General features: G+C 38.4%; 1 protein-coding gene across 5 annotated transcripts in view; it reads right to left on the bottom strand.

Moving 5' to 3' along the window:
* Positions 1–20,343, bottom strand: part of LOC133404486 (teneurin-3-like) — a 281,787-nt gene that overhangs the window by 118,394 nt on the left and 143,050 nt on the right. For 3 of the 5 annotated variants that reach the window (XM_061680417.1, XM_061680418.1, XM_061680421.1), the window contains 6 exons: positions 19,903–20,158; positions 19,262–19,363; positions 14,831–15,025; positions 10,155–10,355; positions 8,366–8,551; positions 6,684–6,710 (listed from right to left, as the gene is read on the bottom strand). In XM_061680417.1, the coding sequence (XP_061536401.1) occupies positions 6,684–6,710; positions 8,366–8,551; positions 10,155–10,355; positions 14,831–15,025; positions 19,262–19,363; positions 19,903–20,158 (967 nt within the window). The remainder of the gene's footprint in view (positions 1–6,683; positions 6,711–8,365; positions 8,552–10,154; positions 10,356–14,830; positions 15,026–19,261; positions 19,364–19,902; positions 20,159–20,343) is intronic. The other 2 variants (XM_061680419.1, XM_061680420.1) reach the window with 1 other exon arrangement.

The raw sequence follows: 20,343 nt of genomic DNA, 5'->3' as shown, positions 1-20,343 counted from the left end.
ATTGAAAAAAAAAATGGGGAAAAAGATTCTGGGAATAGGTGAATTTGCGGGTATCAAACAGCGAGTATCCGTGGGTTCACTGTACTGTATACACCAGGTGTCAAACTCGGTTTAGTTCGTGGGCCACATTCACCTCAATTTGATCTCAAGTGGGCCGGACCAGTACATCCGTGGCTTATTATCTTGTTGCACATTTTGTTTCAAATCATATGAGCAAACTCAAAAGTCATAAAAATGTGTGCAGTTTCAACAATATTATGAATGAATCATTTACAATTTACAAATCTCATTAGATTTATAAACTGTATGTACCTTATATAAAACAAGTAATTTAGAAATAATTTTAAATATATATATATATATATATATATATATATATATATATATATATATATATATATATAAACATAGATTTCCGCATTCATCTGCAAACCCTGAAAGGCTCAACTGACTCATCACACCATACAAACTAAAACTAAATTCATAATGAAAATGCAGGTAGATTGACGGAGTGAAACTAAAAAAAATAAGACAAAATAAATGTATTAGCAACATCTCTACATTTATTTTAGCAGGAACAGGAACACCCTGAACCGGTCGCCAGCCAATCGCAGGGCACATATAAACAAAGAACCATTCACACTCACATTCACAACTGCGGCCAGTTCAGAGTCTTCATTTAATCTACCATGCATGTTTTTGAGATGTGGGAGAAAACCGGAGTACCCGGAGAAAACCACACAGGCACGGGGAGAACATGCAAACTCCACCCAGGCAAGTCCGGATTTGAACCCTGCTCCTCAGACCTGTGAGGCAGATGTGCTAACCAGTCGTCCACCGTGCCCAATTTTGCAAATTCCTGATTCAAAATTTGAATCACCACAAAACCAGTCGGCCACTCATGAAAACTAGTTTGCTCACATTGTGCATCACTCGATGTGCGGCGGGCTTCAGAGTGGCCTTTTATTGTGGGCAGTCTAAGGCAAACCTGCACAATAACAGTCTTATCAGCATCTTGATTGGCCACACCTGTGAGGTGGATGGATTATCACGGTAAAGGAGAACTTGTCACAAACAGATTTAGACAGATTTGTGAACAATATTTGAGGAAAATAGGCCTTTTGTGTCCATGAAAAATCAAAAACAAACGTGTTGTTCAGTATAGTTTGCATAAACAATGATTGATGAAAACATTTTAAAGAAAATACTAAGAAGTAACTTAAAAACTATTAATCGACACGTCAAATTAAAAGTTTATAAAGTGAAATAACCTAATTAAGATTCGGATATTAAGACAAGTAGCTGAGACAAAGAGGAGGATGCTGGATATTAATCAAACAGGTAGGACCCCTATCGAGTCCTAAAAACTGTTACTAGTACAAATGTAAAGTACAATGTATTCCGAAAAACATATTTTTCCCCTTAATTTTATGATCAGCTACCTAAAGCTACTTCAGTCAAATTCATGCTTATAGACTTAAAATCAGCTAACATGATTGAATACTGCCACAGCATGGTGAGCCAAAAGTCATACAAAGAGAACATCCCAAAATACAACAACACAGTCCTACAAATGCTTTGTTAAAAACATGTGACTGACAGCTTGAGCAGCAGATCCAACTGTTAGTGCGATTACGGTAGTTTAAACTCATTCGCACAGGCGTAGGCGAAGAGCAGAACATAACGGCATAAGAGGGACAGAAGGGTAAAGCTTAGAGCAAAAACGAACACAACAGCACGGCCAGGATTTCATCAACTAGATCAGAAAGTTAACAGTTGTTTGTGCAATAGCGAGCTTATCTGAGGAAGGAAAACATTTACCATGACTACCCCAGGCTACTGAGAATAAATATTAGAATGTCCAATTGATTACATCTAGATATTCTTCCTTTTCAGTTGTGGGATTTCAAGTTGAACAAGAACACAGAAATAGTCACTAACAAGGTGCTAGTGTTTGGACAGAGAAACAAATTAAAAGCCAATTGTACAAAACACTATTTTATACAGCATGGGTTGCATTGAATTTGGAAAACGTGTGCCTAGCACAAGAAATTAAATGCAAATGCACTACTGGTACACATTTGATATTAAGACCATAATAAAATCCTGAAATGCTGTAGGTAAAAAAACAAGCATTGTTCTTTAGCCTACTCCTATTTTCGGTCAATGACTTGTCGAGTTCTGGTTTGGATATGTTGTATGATGCATTTTTTTTCTCTTCCTTTTTCTGTATGTTCAAACAACTGTGATTTATTGCAAGAACCATTTATTCATTCAAATGCATTTATGCGGTTGTCGGGAACGGAAAGCCGTCCCCCTGTACTGCAAAGCATCGTGTTTACAGCGCTTCAGAAGAAACAGTTCAATAAAACCAATACATTGTGGCACATGCACAGCCCTGCTAGCGAGAGCTCACCAGACGCCACCGAAACTTGCTACACTTTCCACGGCTTCCTAATAGCTTAGTCACTTCCACTTTTCACTTTCTTGGAAGAGACAATATACTAAGGGCTACATTGGAGAAGAAAAAAAAAAAAAACATAAATACATTAATTAATTAATTAATTAATTTGAAGCAAAAAAAAAAAAAAAGAACACTTATCTGTATGTGTTTAATAATGTAATAGTATGAGATGCACGAGCGAATGGCACCTTGTAAGAGAAAACGCGAAACTGAAGCGGAGTTTGTGAACTGAAGCAATGTTTGTCTGAAAATGTTGTTTATAAATCCCTGTGTTCGTGAACGGGGCATTTGTGAACCGAGATGCCAACTATATCTATGTACCACTGAGTCATAATTTAATAAAACAGCTATTGGGAAAGTAGTCATTGGTATTTCAACCAGTTGCAAACCGACAAAATACACATCAGAATCCTTGCACTGCCGGTCCATTTTCTTCAAAATCGAAATAATCTGTAAGGCATTTATATTTTTAAGGGTAATGTTATAAATAGAGTTTGAAATTATATTAGTGTTGGGATCACAGTTTGTTATACAATTTTATACAGTGCTGCTTGAAAGTTTGTGAACCCTCCTTACATGGCCGGTCTTTTTGTAAAAAAAAAAACAACAACATTAAACTAACCTTGTTAAACATAGATCCAAATCCCTATTTGTAAACCATGCCTTCCAAATAGTAGACACACACACACACACACACACAAATAGTTATAGTTTCATGATTTAATCCAACAAACATGTTTTTGTTTTCCCACAAAAACTGATAATTGCATGCGCAAAAGTATGTGATCGTTTCTATTAATAGCTTATGTCGCCTCCTTTTGTAACCATTACTTCAACCAGAAGAACTCTCACATATGTTTATGGGGATTTCTACCCACTAGTTCTTGCAAAGCTCAGCCAGCTGAAGTTGGTGTGACATCTGGTATGTACCAATTTGTTCAGGTCTCGCCACAACATTTCAATTGGATTAAGGTCCAGACTATGACTGTGCCAATTCACAATACGGATCCTCTTTCTCTCATGCAATTCCTTTATACTTTTGCTGGAATGCTTTGGTTCATTTTCTTGTTGTTTAATCCATTTCCATCCCAGCTTAAACTCCCTGAATGACGGCAGGAAATTCTGGGCAAGAGTTTCTGAATGCACCTGGAAATTCATGGCTCTTGAGATATAATGGAGTCATCCAGGTCCAGAGGTGGGAGGAGGTTCTTTACTTCTTATGCAGTGCTGGCTTTTCTCCAAACATGGTGGTTTTGATTGTGATCAAATAATTATTGATCTATTTTTGACCCGTCTGTCCCGAGAAAGAATAGTAGACGCATGCACATTCATCCGAGATGCTACCAGAGAGATCTGCAACTCCCTAGAAGTGATGTCTGGGTCAGCCTTTTAACTATTCCCCCCCCCCCCCCCTGGTGTTTCTGGGTGATAGTTTTGATGGCAATCCAATTTTGGCAGAGTGTCTGTCATGTTGAAGACTGCCCATTTGTAAAATTATTTGTCATACAATGGATGGATGGAGCTGGAATCTTTCGAGAATGGTCTGACAGCCCTCCCTAGATGGATGGGCTGTCAATACTCTCTTTTTTCATGTCCTCGGCTATCTCCTCTGATCTTGGTTTTGCTGATTTACTGTATATGGGACCACAGTTGATTTGCTTTGTGCAGTCCAAACCCTTTCTCCGATTTCACCGGTCTGCTTAAATGATTTAATAAGCTCCCAAATGTGTAGACTGTGTCTTTTACCTGCTGGATTTAATCAATGCAGCTGGGGGTTCACAAAAAAACAAACATGTTTTTTGGATTAAATAGTCTCTTTTTGTGTGTGTGTCTGCTATTTGGAAGGTATGCTTTACAAATTGGGATTTCAATGGATGTTGAATAAAGTTAGTTTAAAAGGTCCCGTATTTTGGCTATTTAGACGTCCATAGAGTGATTCTCTAACATAAACTTAGTATAAAAGTGTCGATTTAATTTAAAAAACATCTTGGTTTTTGTCATACGAGTGTCCAGAAAAGGCCCCTCTGACAGCTACTGTACTTCTGTTTGACCCAGTTCAGGGTTTCCCACATATTCATATATTTGCGGTGGGCCGCCACAACAGAGGTTCAAGATGAAACGGGTTGCCAGCTACCAGCGCGACTCATGAGGGACACGAACAAACAAAGGTAAGAATTAAGGTTAACAAGTAACACTATCACACAAAAGAAACTCAAAGTAAGTCCAGAAGTTTGAATAGGTCGGATTAACGTTATATTACGCCGTCTCCCTGATAACGTAGCTAGAAGCTAAACATGTGCATAGACACTAGTAACTCTCGCTATGTTCGTATTGCACAGAGCGATTCTGCTCGTTAGTTGACACGAATGACATCTCATTCACACAGATGACGATTAAAAAATATTTCAAGCAAATCACGAAAAAGCCTCGTCCTGCCAACATGCAGTCTGCTTGTTCAGAAGCCACAGGTGAGACTGAGCACGAAACAAAAGGCTGGTCCTAATTCAGTTTCTCCTTTGTCTTTATGACTGCATTAGTGAACAATTAACTACAACTACTGAATTTGACCCAGAGTGGTTCAAAATGCAGGAAGTCATTGCTGTATGTGACGCAGCACAGTAAATTTAGTAGCTGCATAATATCTTCAGTTATTGTGTGAATGCTGAAAGCACACAAAATTCTTTATTATTATTATTATTAATATTTTTTTATTGTGTGAGTGCTGAAAGCACACATTCTTCTTCTTATTATTATTCCGCCGTTTTTTGTCCGTTATCCACATTATTTATCCGATTCACGCCATTCGAACTTACAAGATATTGCAAAAATTCACACGATGGGTGCTTGTATTTTTCTCACTCAAATATTAGTCACATTTCCACATTTTACACCCCAAAATGTCCCATTCATTCCCATTGAGACGTTCAACAAAATTGTTCCACAGGATTGCCATTCCACATTCAAATCATTCAGTTAATTCAGCTCTCAAAATACTTTCCCACATTTCACTATATTCTACCTTATTCCCTCCTGCTTCAATATTTCTTGATCGATTCAAGCCTTTCCATCTGTAAAATATTTTCTATTCCCCACATTCCCACATAATCCAAATTCCACATATTTCCAAATTCAAACACCCACATTTTCCCCACATTTGGACATTCTACATTATTCCTTCCCCCAACATTTCTTGACCGATTAAAACCATTCCAACTGCAAAATATTTTCCACATCCCCCAAATTCCCACATTACACAAATTGGACAGTTTTCACCCACATTTTACATTTTCTCACTTAAAAATATCACATTTTTTCCCAAATTAAAACAAAATCTACATTTGTCCTCCTTCTTCCACATTTCTTCAGAATGAGAATCATCTATATTTGCCAAGTATGTCCAAAAAACACACAAGGAATTTGTCTCTTGTAGTTGGAGCCAGAGGCTCACGTTTCACATTTTCCCACTTTAAAATATATATTTTTTTACATTAAGACAGATACTACATTATTCCTTCCTCCTTGAATATTTCTTGACCGATTAAAACCATTCCAACTCCAAAATATTTTCCACATTACCCAAATTCCCACACTACACAAATTGCAGTTTTCACCCACATTTCACATTTTCTCACTTTAAAATACACACATTAAAACAAATTAAAACAAAATCTAAATTTTTCCTCCTTCCACATATCTTGACCGATTCAAACCATTTCAACAACAAAATATTTTCCACATTCCCACATTACCCAAATTCCACATTTTTCCCACATTAAGACAAATACACACATTAAGACAAATACTACATTATTCCTTCCTCCTTTAACATTTTCAAGCAGCACTGTATTGAAGTATTAATATAGGGAATCAATAAATATTTGGGGGTGAGGCATCAATTACGCATGGGTTTTCGCTATTCAATTCGGAGCTTGGTCACTGTATTCCTCAACCAGAAACTATTACCCCCCGCCGATCCCCTTCAAAAAATAAAAAAAACAACAAAAAGCAGTCAAACACATTTAAAAAAAAAAAAGGAAATGGCAGTACAATGATAAGGCGATGGTTGCATTATATTATACTGTATTCATTTAGCTAATTAGCAAATTAAAAGATGCATGTTGAAAAAAAGAAGATAATTTAGAGCAGTATGGTGGGAAAAGCAAAAAATGAGGACAAAACCAGCGAATGACGGGTGGGAGAAGGAAAAAGAGTACAGTACCTTTTACTCTAATATCCGGATTGTGAGCTTTTAAAGGGAAAGAAAGAAAGAAAGAGAACGAAAGAAAGAAAGAAAGAAAGAAAGAGAGAAAAAGAAAGAAAGAGAAAACCTTTAGTGCAGCATATTAGCTGGTTGGGCAAATAAAATCGTATCTGATAATTTAGTTACTCAGCACATGACAGAAGCAGAAAATATCAAATTAGACAAAGAAGTTTTGAGAATACAAATAAAGGTATGCTAATGAGAGAACATTTGTACTATCATACAATACATCCCATTCCAACATATCCTGAGTTTTGAACCAAGACAGTTAATTCTGGTTAAAATAAAGCATACAGTATATGTGCAGTATGTGCAGCATAAGTACTATATCCTGTCATTTTTAATACACGAGCAAATTGATTTTAGGAAAATAGATTGGCCATGATGCTGGCCGTGTCAGGAAATATAAGGTCCAAGAACTGAATGGAGAAACACTTCCACAGTAAGGTCACAAATTTCTGAAGTTTTGTGTTATGTGAGAGTGATTTTTAGAGGTGGAAGGATTGATGAAGAACAACTCGTCAGTTTTTTGTGAAGCCGCTTGTCAGCTTCAGTGTACAATCCCCTTTCAACAAACAGGGGGCTTGTTGGTTAAGCACTAAATGGATTTCTCCTCATCTTGCTGTTGTGCTCTCGCAGCAACCTCCACCCTGTAATTCAGTTTGAATGTGTGTGTCATAGTGATAATAACTGAAACCAATTTGCACCTATTTGAGAGTGAAACTGTTGCTGTCAATTTGTTTGACAACAGATAGCATTTTAAGTGATGGGTAGCTTGTTAACTGGTGTAACAGCCATTTTTTTTTTTTATATATATTTTTTTGTCCAACCCTTGATTGTTGGTGTATGTGTTTCTTTGTTTTTAAAAAAAAAAAAAATTATTAGTGGTACCATGTCACTCTTCTGCTGCAGTAACAACTGTAGTGTGGTATTTAAAAGTTGAAGTTTACACCGCAGTCCATTGTGTGGTTGACAGAAATGGGAAGCACATTCAATGTGCTTTTTCTCAAACAAAGGTAGCTTCTTACCACAAAAAGAAAAAACAAAAACTGCTTCATGGCTACAATCTGGCATATTTACATGCAAATGTTCATTAATATGCACTGTCCCTTTTTAAATACATAGAACAAACAAGCAAATAATATCACGCAGTGTTGCCATTTAAAAGGACAGATTCCTCCTCTTTGCTAAAATCAACGGTAGGATACGCTGTGCTGAACTAGTATGTACTGTATGTCGTATGTCATGCCTGACCATGGTAACAGGCGAGATCTGTGCTTACTGTTATCTCTGCAAACCATCAAATTCCATCTGAAATAAGGCTGTTCATAAAGGTCTGCTGTCTGTACCTGTCCCCCAGGCCCCCAACAATTACAAAAGAGATAATGTGGAACTTACAGTATTGTATGTGTTAAATGTATGTGTTAAATCTGTTTCTCTGTGCGCAGAATGCAACACAAAATACACAGCAGAGTGCAAGATGAATTTCCCTTGAGGTATTACAATATAATGAGTAAAATAAATTCAGAATTAAATGAAATTAAATCAATAATAATGCACTGGACTTTTTGTTTTTCTTCTGTACTCTGTTTGTCTTCATGCAAGTACTGAATGTGTGTGTGCATACTAAATCCACTTACCGATATTGCAATGCTCCCCAGTCCAGCCCTGGTTACACTCACACTTCCCCTCCTTACATACACCGTTCTTGCTACACAATGGGTGGCAGGCTTTCTGATCACACACCGTTCCAGTCCATCCCTCCTCGCAGCGACACAAACCACCATAACAAATGCCGTGACTTCCACATTCCACTTCACACACCTCTGTTGGGAGAATGAAAATACAGGTATATTGCATGAATTATAAATTACAGTATATATGCATTAAAATACAACACAACATCATCTGTATCTTTGACAGGGATGTGCTGCAGTAAGGTCGAAATTAGGAATGAGTTTAAGATGGCCACTATTACTGTTTAAAAATGTGTGCATATATATATATATATATATATATATATATATATATATATATATATACACACACACACACACACAGAGAAAGTATTCAGACTGTCATATGCTGCCTGTCTTTGAGCTCTTCAGGCAGTTCCTTTGACATTCAAACACAGCTGGACTCCAGTGAAGGTGAAGAACCAACTCAAGGATGATCAGAAGAAATGGACAGCACCCGAGTCAAATATGAGTGTCACAGCAAAGGGTCTGAATACTTATGGCTGTGTGACATTTCAGTTTTTCTTTTTTAATAAATCTGCAAAGATTTCAACAATTCTTTTTTTTTCTGTCAATATGGGGTGCTGTGTGTACATTGATGAGGTAAAAATGAACTTAAATGATTTTAGCAAATGGCTGCAATATAACAAAAAGTGAAAAAATTTAAGGGGGTCTGAATACTTTCCGTACCCACTGTGTGTGTGTAATATATATATATATATTTCATTCATTTTCCGTACCGCTTATCCTCATTCGGGTCGCAGGATATATATACAATGTACAGGAGAAAACCTGCGCTGTATAGGTTACATAAATGCTGAAAAAAGTCATTAAATGATTAATATTGGTTGAATTTTTTATTATGCGTAGGTGCATGCATGCGCACACACATACATGACACACACACAGACTTGGCGAAAATATATAGTAGATATAAAAGATCTTCACACCCCTGTTGAAATGCCATTTTTTGTTATAGAAAAAAATTAGACTAATATTAATCATTTCATAAGTTTTTTGAAGCATTGAAGTCACGCGTGTGCATGCAATATTTACTAGAAAAAAAATATCTAGGTCTTTTATGTCTGGAGAAACGTAATTTGTGGAGAAACGCCCACAAATGAGTTAAAAAATGTTTTTTTTTTAATCCATTAGATTTTAGGTTGGGTATGTGATTGTGCCCTAAACTATAATATTTTACTAATCTTATAAGTCAGATTTAAATGCATGGCTAATGTTGTCACATCATAGCATACCTGAATGTGAGAATATGTGCTAAACTAGCATAAAATTATAAATTTAGCATATGCATTTTCTTGTTTTTATTCACCCATACAAATATCATTTTTCCTTATTTTTGTGTACTTTTTATGTATACTGTGTTCTTTTATGTATACATTGTATTGTTATGACATGAATTTTGCTCAGCCTTCTCGGCCAGGTCACCCTTGAAAAAAAGACCTTGGTCTCAATGGATTTATATTTTCTGGTTTTCTGGTATTTGACTGATTATTTTTATCTTTGGGTAAACATTTTCTGACAAGCGATCTGCTGGGTAATTGCTATTTGTTTTTCTGCTATTACTCATGATATGTGCAAATGAATTCTGAGAAATATGTTACCATGTTTGGAACCATATAAGCCACCTTGTCACATAATTAAACTTATAGTTATTGTATGACATGAGACACACCTAAGGAGCAATCTGGTCCAGTCCAATTCCGGTCACAGGTACAGGTACTGGTTTCTGTGTTATGTGTGCCATGACCCGAACACTGGTCCGGACACATAGCCTTGGCAATTTCACAGCTGGCTCCACCCCAGCCAGGCTGACAGTGACACTCGCCATGAATACACACCCCATGGGCTGAACAACTGGGATCTAAACAATCCACTGGAGGCACAGAGATAAATAGACACAGTTAAAAAGAAGCTTACGCCTGATGCTAACTGTTCCGTAACGCTGTGATAGCATTAGGAAAGGTGCATTATACACACTATACATAACATACAAAAGATGAGCTAAAATATCATTTGCATATTCCTGCAAAATATGAAATGTTAGCAAGCAATCAGTCTCTCAATAAATCAATCTTCAATTTCCACAGATGTGGAAATCCTCTTGGCGCGAATACAGTATGTGTCTCTCCTCAGTAATGTTCATAGATATCCATGTTTTTTTATGTAATTTGTCAGTTTTTTTCATGGAAGTCCATCCATATCATCCATTTTCTTTACCACCTATCCTCACGAGGGTCGCGGGCTGCTGGAGCCTATAGCCCAGCTATCTTCGGCGGGAGGTGGGATGTACCCTGAACCGGTCGCCAGCCAATCGCAGGGCACATAGAAGCAAACAACCATTCACACTCACATTCACACCTATGGGCAATTTAGAGTCTCCAATCAACCTACCACGCATGTTTTTGGGATGTGGGAGGAAACCGGAGTGCCCGGAGAAAACCCACCCAGGCACGGGGAGAACATGCAAACACCACACAGGCGGGGCCGGGGATTGAACCCCAGTCCTCAGAACTGTGAGGCAGACACTCTAACCAGTCGTCCACCGTGCCCCCCTACATGCCATATTTAACATCATTTGCAGAACACTGCAGCAGTAAACACACATCCACACAAAGTCACAATTTCAGTTTTTCCGGAGCGATTCTCGTCTCTCACTTGCTCCTTCTGTCTCATCAACCCACAGTCACAAAAGATTAGCAAAACAGAGGATTTAACTCATCTGAAACTAATCTAGTTAATGTCTCTGGTGACTGTATAGGAACATTGTGAACAGTGAACATGTGTGCGTGCACAAAACAAATAGTACCCGACTCTTAGTTGACCACTGTACAAAAACTACCTCTGATTAGATAAAGGTTATTATTGTTAACGAAAACAAACAAAATGATGAAAACTAAAATAAAATAAAAAACATTTTCGTTAACACAATAAAATAAAAACCAGTGTTTAAAGAAAAAGATAATTACTGGAACAACATTTTGTTTACAAAACTAATTGAAATGAACTATAATTGTAGAGCAATTTACGTCTTGAAATGAATTTCATACGTGAGATGTTTTTAGTTAATTTTAAATGTATTTACTTCAGCTTGGCCACCAAGAAGCGACATCATCAGTAGCGCCTTTGTATTGGCTGCACCCTGCAGCCTGCCAGTTGATGAGACGCATTTGATAATGCTCCTCTTTTCGTTTGCCAGTTGTTACTCAACTCACTCACCCCATAAGCTTGGTAACGTATTTTTGGTTCCTGTATGAACAAATAGGTGCTTTGCAACCAGGCTTAATAAATTACAGCTAAAACAAATGTCAAGCTTTTTTTCTTTTTAAAATCCCACAACTTGTGTGGATGTGGGAGAAAACGAAAGAGGATAAAGTATTTATCGCTCTATCGATCTGACTATAACTCACAGATAAGAGTAAATGCCTTATGGCCTTTTCACACTGCACATGCCGCCCTCGACTTTCCCATTTATTGTGTATGTGCTGAAGGGGCGGGAGCACGTTTTGCCGTGTCGCGGCAATGCTGAGGGCGGCTGACGGTCCACCACACACCCTTGAATAGAAAAAATTTCTATTCCGGGGCCGCGTCACAGCGTTGTGGCGACAGCAGAAAGCTCCTCCCACCGGGGAGGGGCTGGCAGATTGATTTCTGAGTGCTATTTTGGCGGACTTGTACTGTAAACGGCAAGGGGGAAATGGAGGAAGCCGTAATAATTGCGGTGTCCCACTAGCCCGACCTTTGGGACAATAGAAAAATTATATACTGAGATGTCTCTGCAGGAAACGTTCAAAGCTCCTGACTCAGCCTGAAATACAGCGGGTACGGAAAGTATTCAGACCCCCTAAAAATGTTCACTCTTTGTTATAGTGCAGCCATTTGCTAAAATCATTAAAGTTCATTTTTTTTCCTCATTAATGGACACACAGCACCCCATATTGACAGAAAAAAATTGAATTGTTGACATTTTTGAAGATTTATTAAAAACGAAAAACTGAAATATCACACAGCCATAAGTATTCAGACCCTTTGCTGTGACACTCATATTTAACTTGGGTACTGTCCATTTCGTCTGATCATCCTTGAGATGGTTCTACACCTTCATTGGAGTCCAGCTGTGTTTGATTATACTGATAGGACTTGAGTGGAAAAGCCACACACCTGTCTATATAAGACCTTCCAGCTCCCAGTGCATACAAGAGCAAATGAGCATCATGAGGTCAAAGGAACTACCTGAAGAGCTCAGAGACAGAATTGTGGCATGGCACAGATCAAAGTTATGAAAACGTTTCTCCTGCACTTAATGTTCCTAAGAGCACAGTAATAATAATCCTTAAATGGATGTTTTGGGATGTCCAGAACCCTTCCTAAAGCTGGCCATCCAGGCAAACTGAGCAATCGGGGGACAAAAGCCTTGGTGAGAGAGGTAAAGAAGAACCCAAAGATCACTGTGGCTAAGCTCCAGAAATGCAGTCGGGAGATGGGAGAAAGTTCTAGAAAGTCAACCATCACTGCAGCCTTCCACCAGTCGGTGTTTTATGGCAACGTGGCCCGACGGAAGCCTCTCCTCAGTGCAAGACACATAAAAGCCTGCATTGAGTTTGCTAAAAGTACAAGATGGTGAGAAATAAGATTCTCTGGTCTGATGAGACCAAAATAGAACTTTTTGGCCTTAATTCTAAGCGGTATATGTGGAGGAAACCAGGCACTGCTCATCACTTGTCCAATAAAGTCCCAATAGTGAAGCATGGTGGTGGCAGCATCATGCTGTGGGGGTGTTTTTCAGCTGCAGGGACAGGAGGACTGGTTCCTTCCTTCCATCCATCCATCCATCCATCCATCCATCCATCCGCCGGACTGGTTCCAATTGAAGGAAAGATGAATGCGGCCGAGCACAGGGATATCCTGGACAAAAACCTTCTCCAGAGCGCTCAGGACCTCAGACTGGGCCGAAGGGTTACCTTCCAACAATACAATAACCCGAAGTTCACAGCTAAAATGCCGAAGGAGTGGCTTCAGAACACCTCCGTGACTGTTTTTGAATGGCCCAGCCAGAGCCCTGACTTAAACCCAATGGAGCATCTCTGGGAGGCCTGAAAATGGCTGCCCACTAACATTCACCATCCAACCTGACAGAACTGGAGAGGATCTGCAAGGAGGAATGGCAGATGATCCCCAAATACAGGTGCAAAAACTTGTTGCATCATTCCCAAAAAGAATCATGGCTGTATTAGCTCAAAAGGTGCTTCTAGTAAATACTGAGCAAGGGGTCTGAATACTTATGGCTGTGTGATATTTCAGTTTTTCTTTTTTCATAAATCTGCAAAAATTCCAACAATTCTGTTGTCACTATGGGGTGCTGTGTGTATATTCATGAGGAAAAAATGAACTTTAATGATTTTGGCTCATGGCTGCAATATAAAAACGAGTGAAAATTTTAAGGGGGTCTGAATACTTTCCGTACCCACTGTACACATTGAAGCGCTCTTCGTGGAACAATATCGCTCACGAACGAGCTGAAACGAGCTTGTTAGTTGTTAGTATGTGAATACATTTTTAAAATTGTTATCTTTTGTTGTGTTTTTATTACACAATACTTATTGTAACCACCTGACAAATATCCCATATTAAAACATTATAAAAACTAACAAACCTGCTCTAAAAACGAATTCAAACTAACAGGATTTGAAAAACAAAAGCTAAAAAGAAATAAAATCTTATCATAATAAAACAAATCCAATTCTACGGAAACCCTGGAGTAGATTAATTAATTATTATTTTATTTTGATACATAATTGCTTTTTAGATTACATGTTAAACACATGTAAGTGTGCTATAACGTTGCATAGAAATTTGGACAACATTTTGGCAAAAGAAAATGCCTTTAAATTCATCATCGATGATGTCAGCATATCAACAAGATCTCAGCATAGATCACCAGAGGTCTGTTGAGCACATCAGTCGGTTAACTCTGTGTGTGCTTTGCTTTTTATTTGTCTTTCTGTAGCTTTTGAGCGGCACTTTTTCCAAAAAAAGGACCAGCCTTTGGGAACAAACAATAAAAGAAAAACCAAAGGAGTAAGACCCTGTTGTCCACATAAATGCAATTCCTTTTTGTCAAAGTTAAAGCAAAAAACATTTACTCATTGAGAGTGGTTAATATATTTTTATACTAGTGTAACAATTAAGAGTGGATAATGATCAAGTTGGAATCAAAGAGTTGCCTGTACAGATACTACAGGTTTTATGACATGGACAGTTAGATCTTGGAAAAGATCATTTTTATTTCCATTATTTATGGGAACATTGTTTCAAAGTCAGTCTTTGGGTTGCTGGATATTTTATATTTACCTTCTTCACAGTTGTCTCCCTGATAACCAGTATTGCAGATGCAAGCACCCATAATGCAGATGCCATGTCCTCCACAATGGATGTCAATACACTGGTTGACGGGCACGTCACACTCTGTGCCTTTCCAACCGCTGTAGCACTGGCAGCGTCCACGGGAATACTGGCCATTCCCACTGCACAGCACAGGACAGGAAGCTGTACAGGACAGAAACATTAAATTACTTTGACCGACTCTACTTTTCTCAATATTGTGGCGAACAGAAGTTATTAAATTGCTGGTCATGTTCCTACTTCAGCAGTAGGTCCCACCCCAATGTAGCCACCCTTACTGTTCTGTTTGTTAAAAATGAGTAAAACACCATGACAAACATTCATTCATCTTCCGTTCTGCTTATCCTCACTAGGGTCCCAGGCGTGCTGGAGCCTATACAAGCTATCTTCGGAAGGCGGAACTGAACTGAACTGGTTGCCAGCCAATCGCAGGGCACATAGAAACAAACAACCATTCGCACTCACATTCAAACCTACGGGCAATTTTTAGTCTTCAATTAATGAACATTTTTGGGATGTGGGAGGAAACCGGAGTGCCCGGAGAAAACCCACGCAGACACGGGGAGAACATGCAAACTCTACACAGGCGGGGCCGGGATTTGAACCCTGGTCCTCAGAACTGTGAGGCAGATTTGCTAACCGCGCCGCCGCCATGACAAACAGAAACTAAAAATAATCTCCATTTGATTTGTATGCAACAAAACATCCCTACACTGGCCACAAACATATGAGCCACCTACCATGAACACAATCTAATAAATTGCAGCAGCAGCTGTTTCAATTTTCCATTGCAATAATAATCCTCAGTTCGTTTTAAACTCTCCAAGAGGTAATATTTTAACAATGTGACTGTTGTACTGAGAAGTGTTTGCAGTATATGAGCAGTTCAGTGATGCACAGTTCTTTAATCTTATACAAATTAAAACTGTAATCGTAATATTATTTAGTTAAGGAAGCTATTGAACTGGATCTCTTTGAAGTGTAGTTATGCAAAGGGCCCATCTCGCTGGCTGAGACGTCGCCGCAACTGCCGAGACTCATCAGTCTTGGCACAGCGGGATATGAAGAGAGGTGCACCAAGTTCCCACATTGAATATATTAGGTACAGGAAGTGTAGCCACCTCACGCTAGAAGTTAGTAAAAATAAAGAAAAGGTTTTGTTTAAAAATAGCCACTGACAACATAACAAAGCAAATTTATTTCTATAGCACATTTCATACACAAGGTACCTCAAAGTGCTTTATATGATTAAAAGCATTTAAAAATAAAGAGAAAAACAGATTTTCAAAAGCTTTTTCTTCTGTAATTATGTAACAAAAATGGGTCAACATTGTCGCCGTGACGTAGCGGATAGGTCTCTGTAATGTCTCCTCAGTCTTGTTGGTTTCCAACAGGTCTGGGAGATGTCCCAGAGACCTTGCGGCGACATCTCCCCTGTCGCACATAGAATTAGTTCCCGCGATGTCTCTGAAATGTGTCAGAGATCTTTTGGAGACTTGAAAAAGTCAGCAAAAGGTCTCCAATGAAATTGAACATATTTGATTTCAGCACCACTCCTTGGCGACACGGCTAGTCTCCAGGAAATGTCACAGAGACAACCGGCGGAGACTCAAGTCACCTTTAGGTCGCCAATTAGTCTCTAAGCCAGTGAGATAGTGGTCTCACAGAGAGGCCTGTGAGTGTATATATTTTATTATAAAACATATTAGGCTGCAGTAAATAAATATATTTTTATATATATATATATATATATATATATATATATATATATATATATATATATATATATATATATATATATATATACACACACACACACATATATATATATATATCCCAGCTAACTGCGGGCAGGAGGCAGCGTACACCCTGAACTGGTTGCCAGCCAATCGCAGGGCATTCACACTCACATTCATACCTACGGACAATTTAGGGTTTTCAATTAACCTACCGGAATAGCCGGAGAAATCCCCCGCAGACACGGGGGAGAACATGCAAACTCCACACAGGCGGGGCCGGGATATGAAAAAGCAAAAAATAAACAAATAAATAAAGAACTAAGGATGCATACAGGAGCCCCGTCATTTGAGGAAGAAAAAGAACACCCGAAAGCAGACACCCGACGGGTTTCATCATCATGGTCTTTAAACCAATCAGAGATAGTGAAAAGCGGGGACCCTACGTCTGATTGGGCGTTTAATGTCTGTGTGCGGGCGCGTGCGTGTGTGCGTGCGTTTGAAATGTGGGCGCTCGCGTACACAAAGCTAAGTTTTCTGACGGAGAGCCGGTAGCTGCAGTCACAGAAAATTGAGCGGCACAAATGGAATTAGTTCCAAAGCCTAACGCCAACCGCGACGATGTGGGAACATTTTGATGAACGTAGCCATCCCGCTAACACCAACGACCTGGTATGTCGAATTTGTATGAAGTCGCAACAAAGACAACACAACTTAAAACCTCATGGCGACTAAATCCATTTTAAACACAACCATCCCACCCAATTTCTTTCAGCTGGGAACAAAAGACATTTTCCGTTTCCCATCCACTTGCAATTATGGAACCCTTTGCCCAACAATGCAAATATAAATGTGAATATGGCGCATGTATGCTCACATTATATACAGTATAGCGTTACTATTGTAAGAGGGTTACGGACAGGGTTGAACATGTTGACAAAGCAGCATTGAAAGAAAGGCTGCAGACCTTGAAAAGTACTACAAATCTTGAATCAAAACCGGTTGCTTTGATCTACTTGTTCTGATGTTATTAATGTTGCTAGTTGGCCCTTTTTCTTAACCAAATGGAAACTTGAATGGCAGTATATTGCCTGTTAAGGCATTAATGACTGTTTATACCGCTGTGCCAAATTTTAATATTTGTTGAAGTGCAATTTCTGTCAACAGAGCCTGAGTCTGTTTTATTTATATTAGTTTTCCAAGATATTTATTGTTCCACATTACAATGTCAATGTTCATTATTCTTAGAATTAGAATTAAAAGTGAATTGGTTTTAAAAATGATGTACTTGATTTATTATGCTCTACTATCATTATACCAGTGGCATAAAAAACATCAACGATACTGTCGTTTGTCCTGATTGTTTTTGGGGAAATGTATCGTTCTAAATATATTACTATCATAAAAGGCCTAACACAAACATATTTTAAAAACAGTATAAAAAAATAGAGTAACAACTGTAATAAAAAATATATAGCAATATAGCAGGACTGCAAAGCAAGAACCATGAGAAAGCGTAGGATTACTGTATCTGTATTCCATGATGATAAATGGCAGGGACTCATTGTTTCCATGACATGTGCATCCCGGGACTCACATAGTCTCAAGTGTACAATGATCTATGCATTTGTGGATATATAGGATTTTTTTTCTCTTATTGCTTAATATGCCTTTTCCATGAAAACTAATACAAATGCATCTTAGTGTCTTCAGAGTTCCTTGTTTGGTTCTTTTACAAGGTACAAACGGTCCTTCTTTGTCACTCAAGCTGTCTTTACTGTTAATGCCACTGGAGAGCGCCTCATTATGTTGTTGCAATACACCAGAGGGCTTGTGAACTGAAATCCCAGGCATGCATTTTGCATTCACACAATAGCAGACAGCAAAATTATTATTGTTATTATTTCTGAGATAGGAATAAATATGTATGAATTTGTGTCTGAACTATCAGATGTCTTTAACATTATTATGACTGTATAAAGAGTGTAATGGTTTAATGAGTAGTTAGGATCCTTCATGCACTTGTATCTACAGAGTTTGAAGGGCAACATGGAAATTGTGCAACTCACAAGATTTTCATCAAGCTGTTTATGTCATTCCCGTTATAAAAAGAAGTGCATTTCACCACCATTTGCTCTGTCAATAAGGATTGCCTTTACTATGAATGCCTACAATTTTAAATGATCAATAATGTTTTGAAAAAAGGCCTTTGTGTGGCTGTTTCAGCATGGGAGACATTTTCCCATATAAAACCAAGGCCGCGTAAAAAAAATTGCTAAATTACATGGTTTTTTTTTTTTTTTTTTTTTTTTTACAAGTGGCTTTACCATTATTGATCAAATTATATGAAAATGACCCATATACTACATGGATATGAAGACAACACTGTGGTGTTGAGTTGGTAGAGAGTTGGTAGGGTGTGGGAGGTGTTGAGGGAGTGGCATGACAGTGTTGTGGGGGGTTTGTGACAGTGGCTCAGCAGATATCAAAACGTGTCAAGAAATATGGCTTTGAATCCTCCTTCCACGGTAATCAAAGTTAACCATATTCAACGGCATTCAACATGTGCAGGTCACGCTCACTACTCAGATAACACCCTCACAGCAATTACCTTCCCTAAGGGAGGCAGACTGTGTGTGCGTACCTCGAGAGCAGTCAGGCCCCAGAAATCCAGGAAAACAATGGCATATTCCTGAGAGACAATCTCCGTTTCCATGACAGTTCTGCGGACACTCCATAATCGAATCTGATGTAGACAGAAACAAATAGGTGGAGCAAGTTAATTGCGTGGGCAGGATATGGAACTATATATTGTGTGAACTAAAACACATTGAAAGACCTGTCTGCTATGGTTGCTATAGTTACACCCAGTCAGGCCAATCAACAGATTCTAACATCCAATTATCCTGCTTGCTTGCTCATTCTCACCATGACACACCAATTTTGTCTCTCTGCTGAGCGTCATACTAAGAGTATAACGCTGTAGGGTGTGTGTGTGAATGTGTGTGTGTGTATATATATATATATATATATATATATATATATATATATATATATATATATATATATATATATATATATATATATATATATACATTCACACATATAGAATTGTTTCATACACAATGCATAATGACCTCGGTAGTTGCCTTGGCATGCGCTTGACAGCAAATGTCTTTTCGTGTGGACATATCTTTTTCAAATAACCTTTACCCTGACTTAAATGTTTTCTAAATACCCTTTATGTGTAGCTCTAACATGAAATTACCTCCAGCAAAGACTTACCGATGCTGAAAGTATTGTAAGACACTTGTTCTGTATTGCGGCCATCGTTGTAAAATGCCAGGTGCCAAATGCCTGTGTCCAGGTAATGGATGAAGCCAGCGTCGTTTATGTTCACTGATCGTCTGTAACGGACCTCTCTGCCGGGGTCCTTTTCAAAACCACCAAGTGAGTGTACATTTGTCATGTCCGTGTCACTCAGGGATCGCTTGTCTTTGGAAATTAGTCGACTTCCATCAAGTAGCTCCACAAAGTCATACTGGAAGATAAGCGTGCATCATCAATGTCAAATATCAATTTAAAAAAAAAAAAATTAATTACATACTTTTTCACAAGAGTCACCATTACTAACATTTATCTCACTTTTTACAACAAAACATGAGGAACTGATGATTAGGATGGGTTGGTTTAGTTTTTGCAGTTGTTTCCTAACAGCAGGGGCCT

This window comes from Phycodurus eques, chromosome 6 (genome assembly GCF_024500275.1).
Source record: "Phycodurus eques isolate BA_2022a chromosome 6, UOR_Pequ_1.1, whole genome shotgun sequence".
Classification (NCBI taxonomy): Eukaryota; Metazoa; Chordata; class Actinopteri; order Syngnathiformes; family Syngnathidae; genus Phycodurus; species Phycodurus eques.
This window is presented reverse-complemented; position numbering and strand designations above follow the sequence as displayed.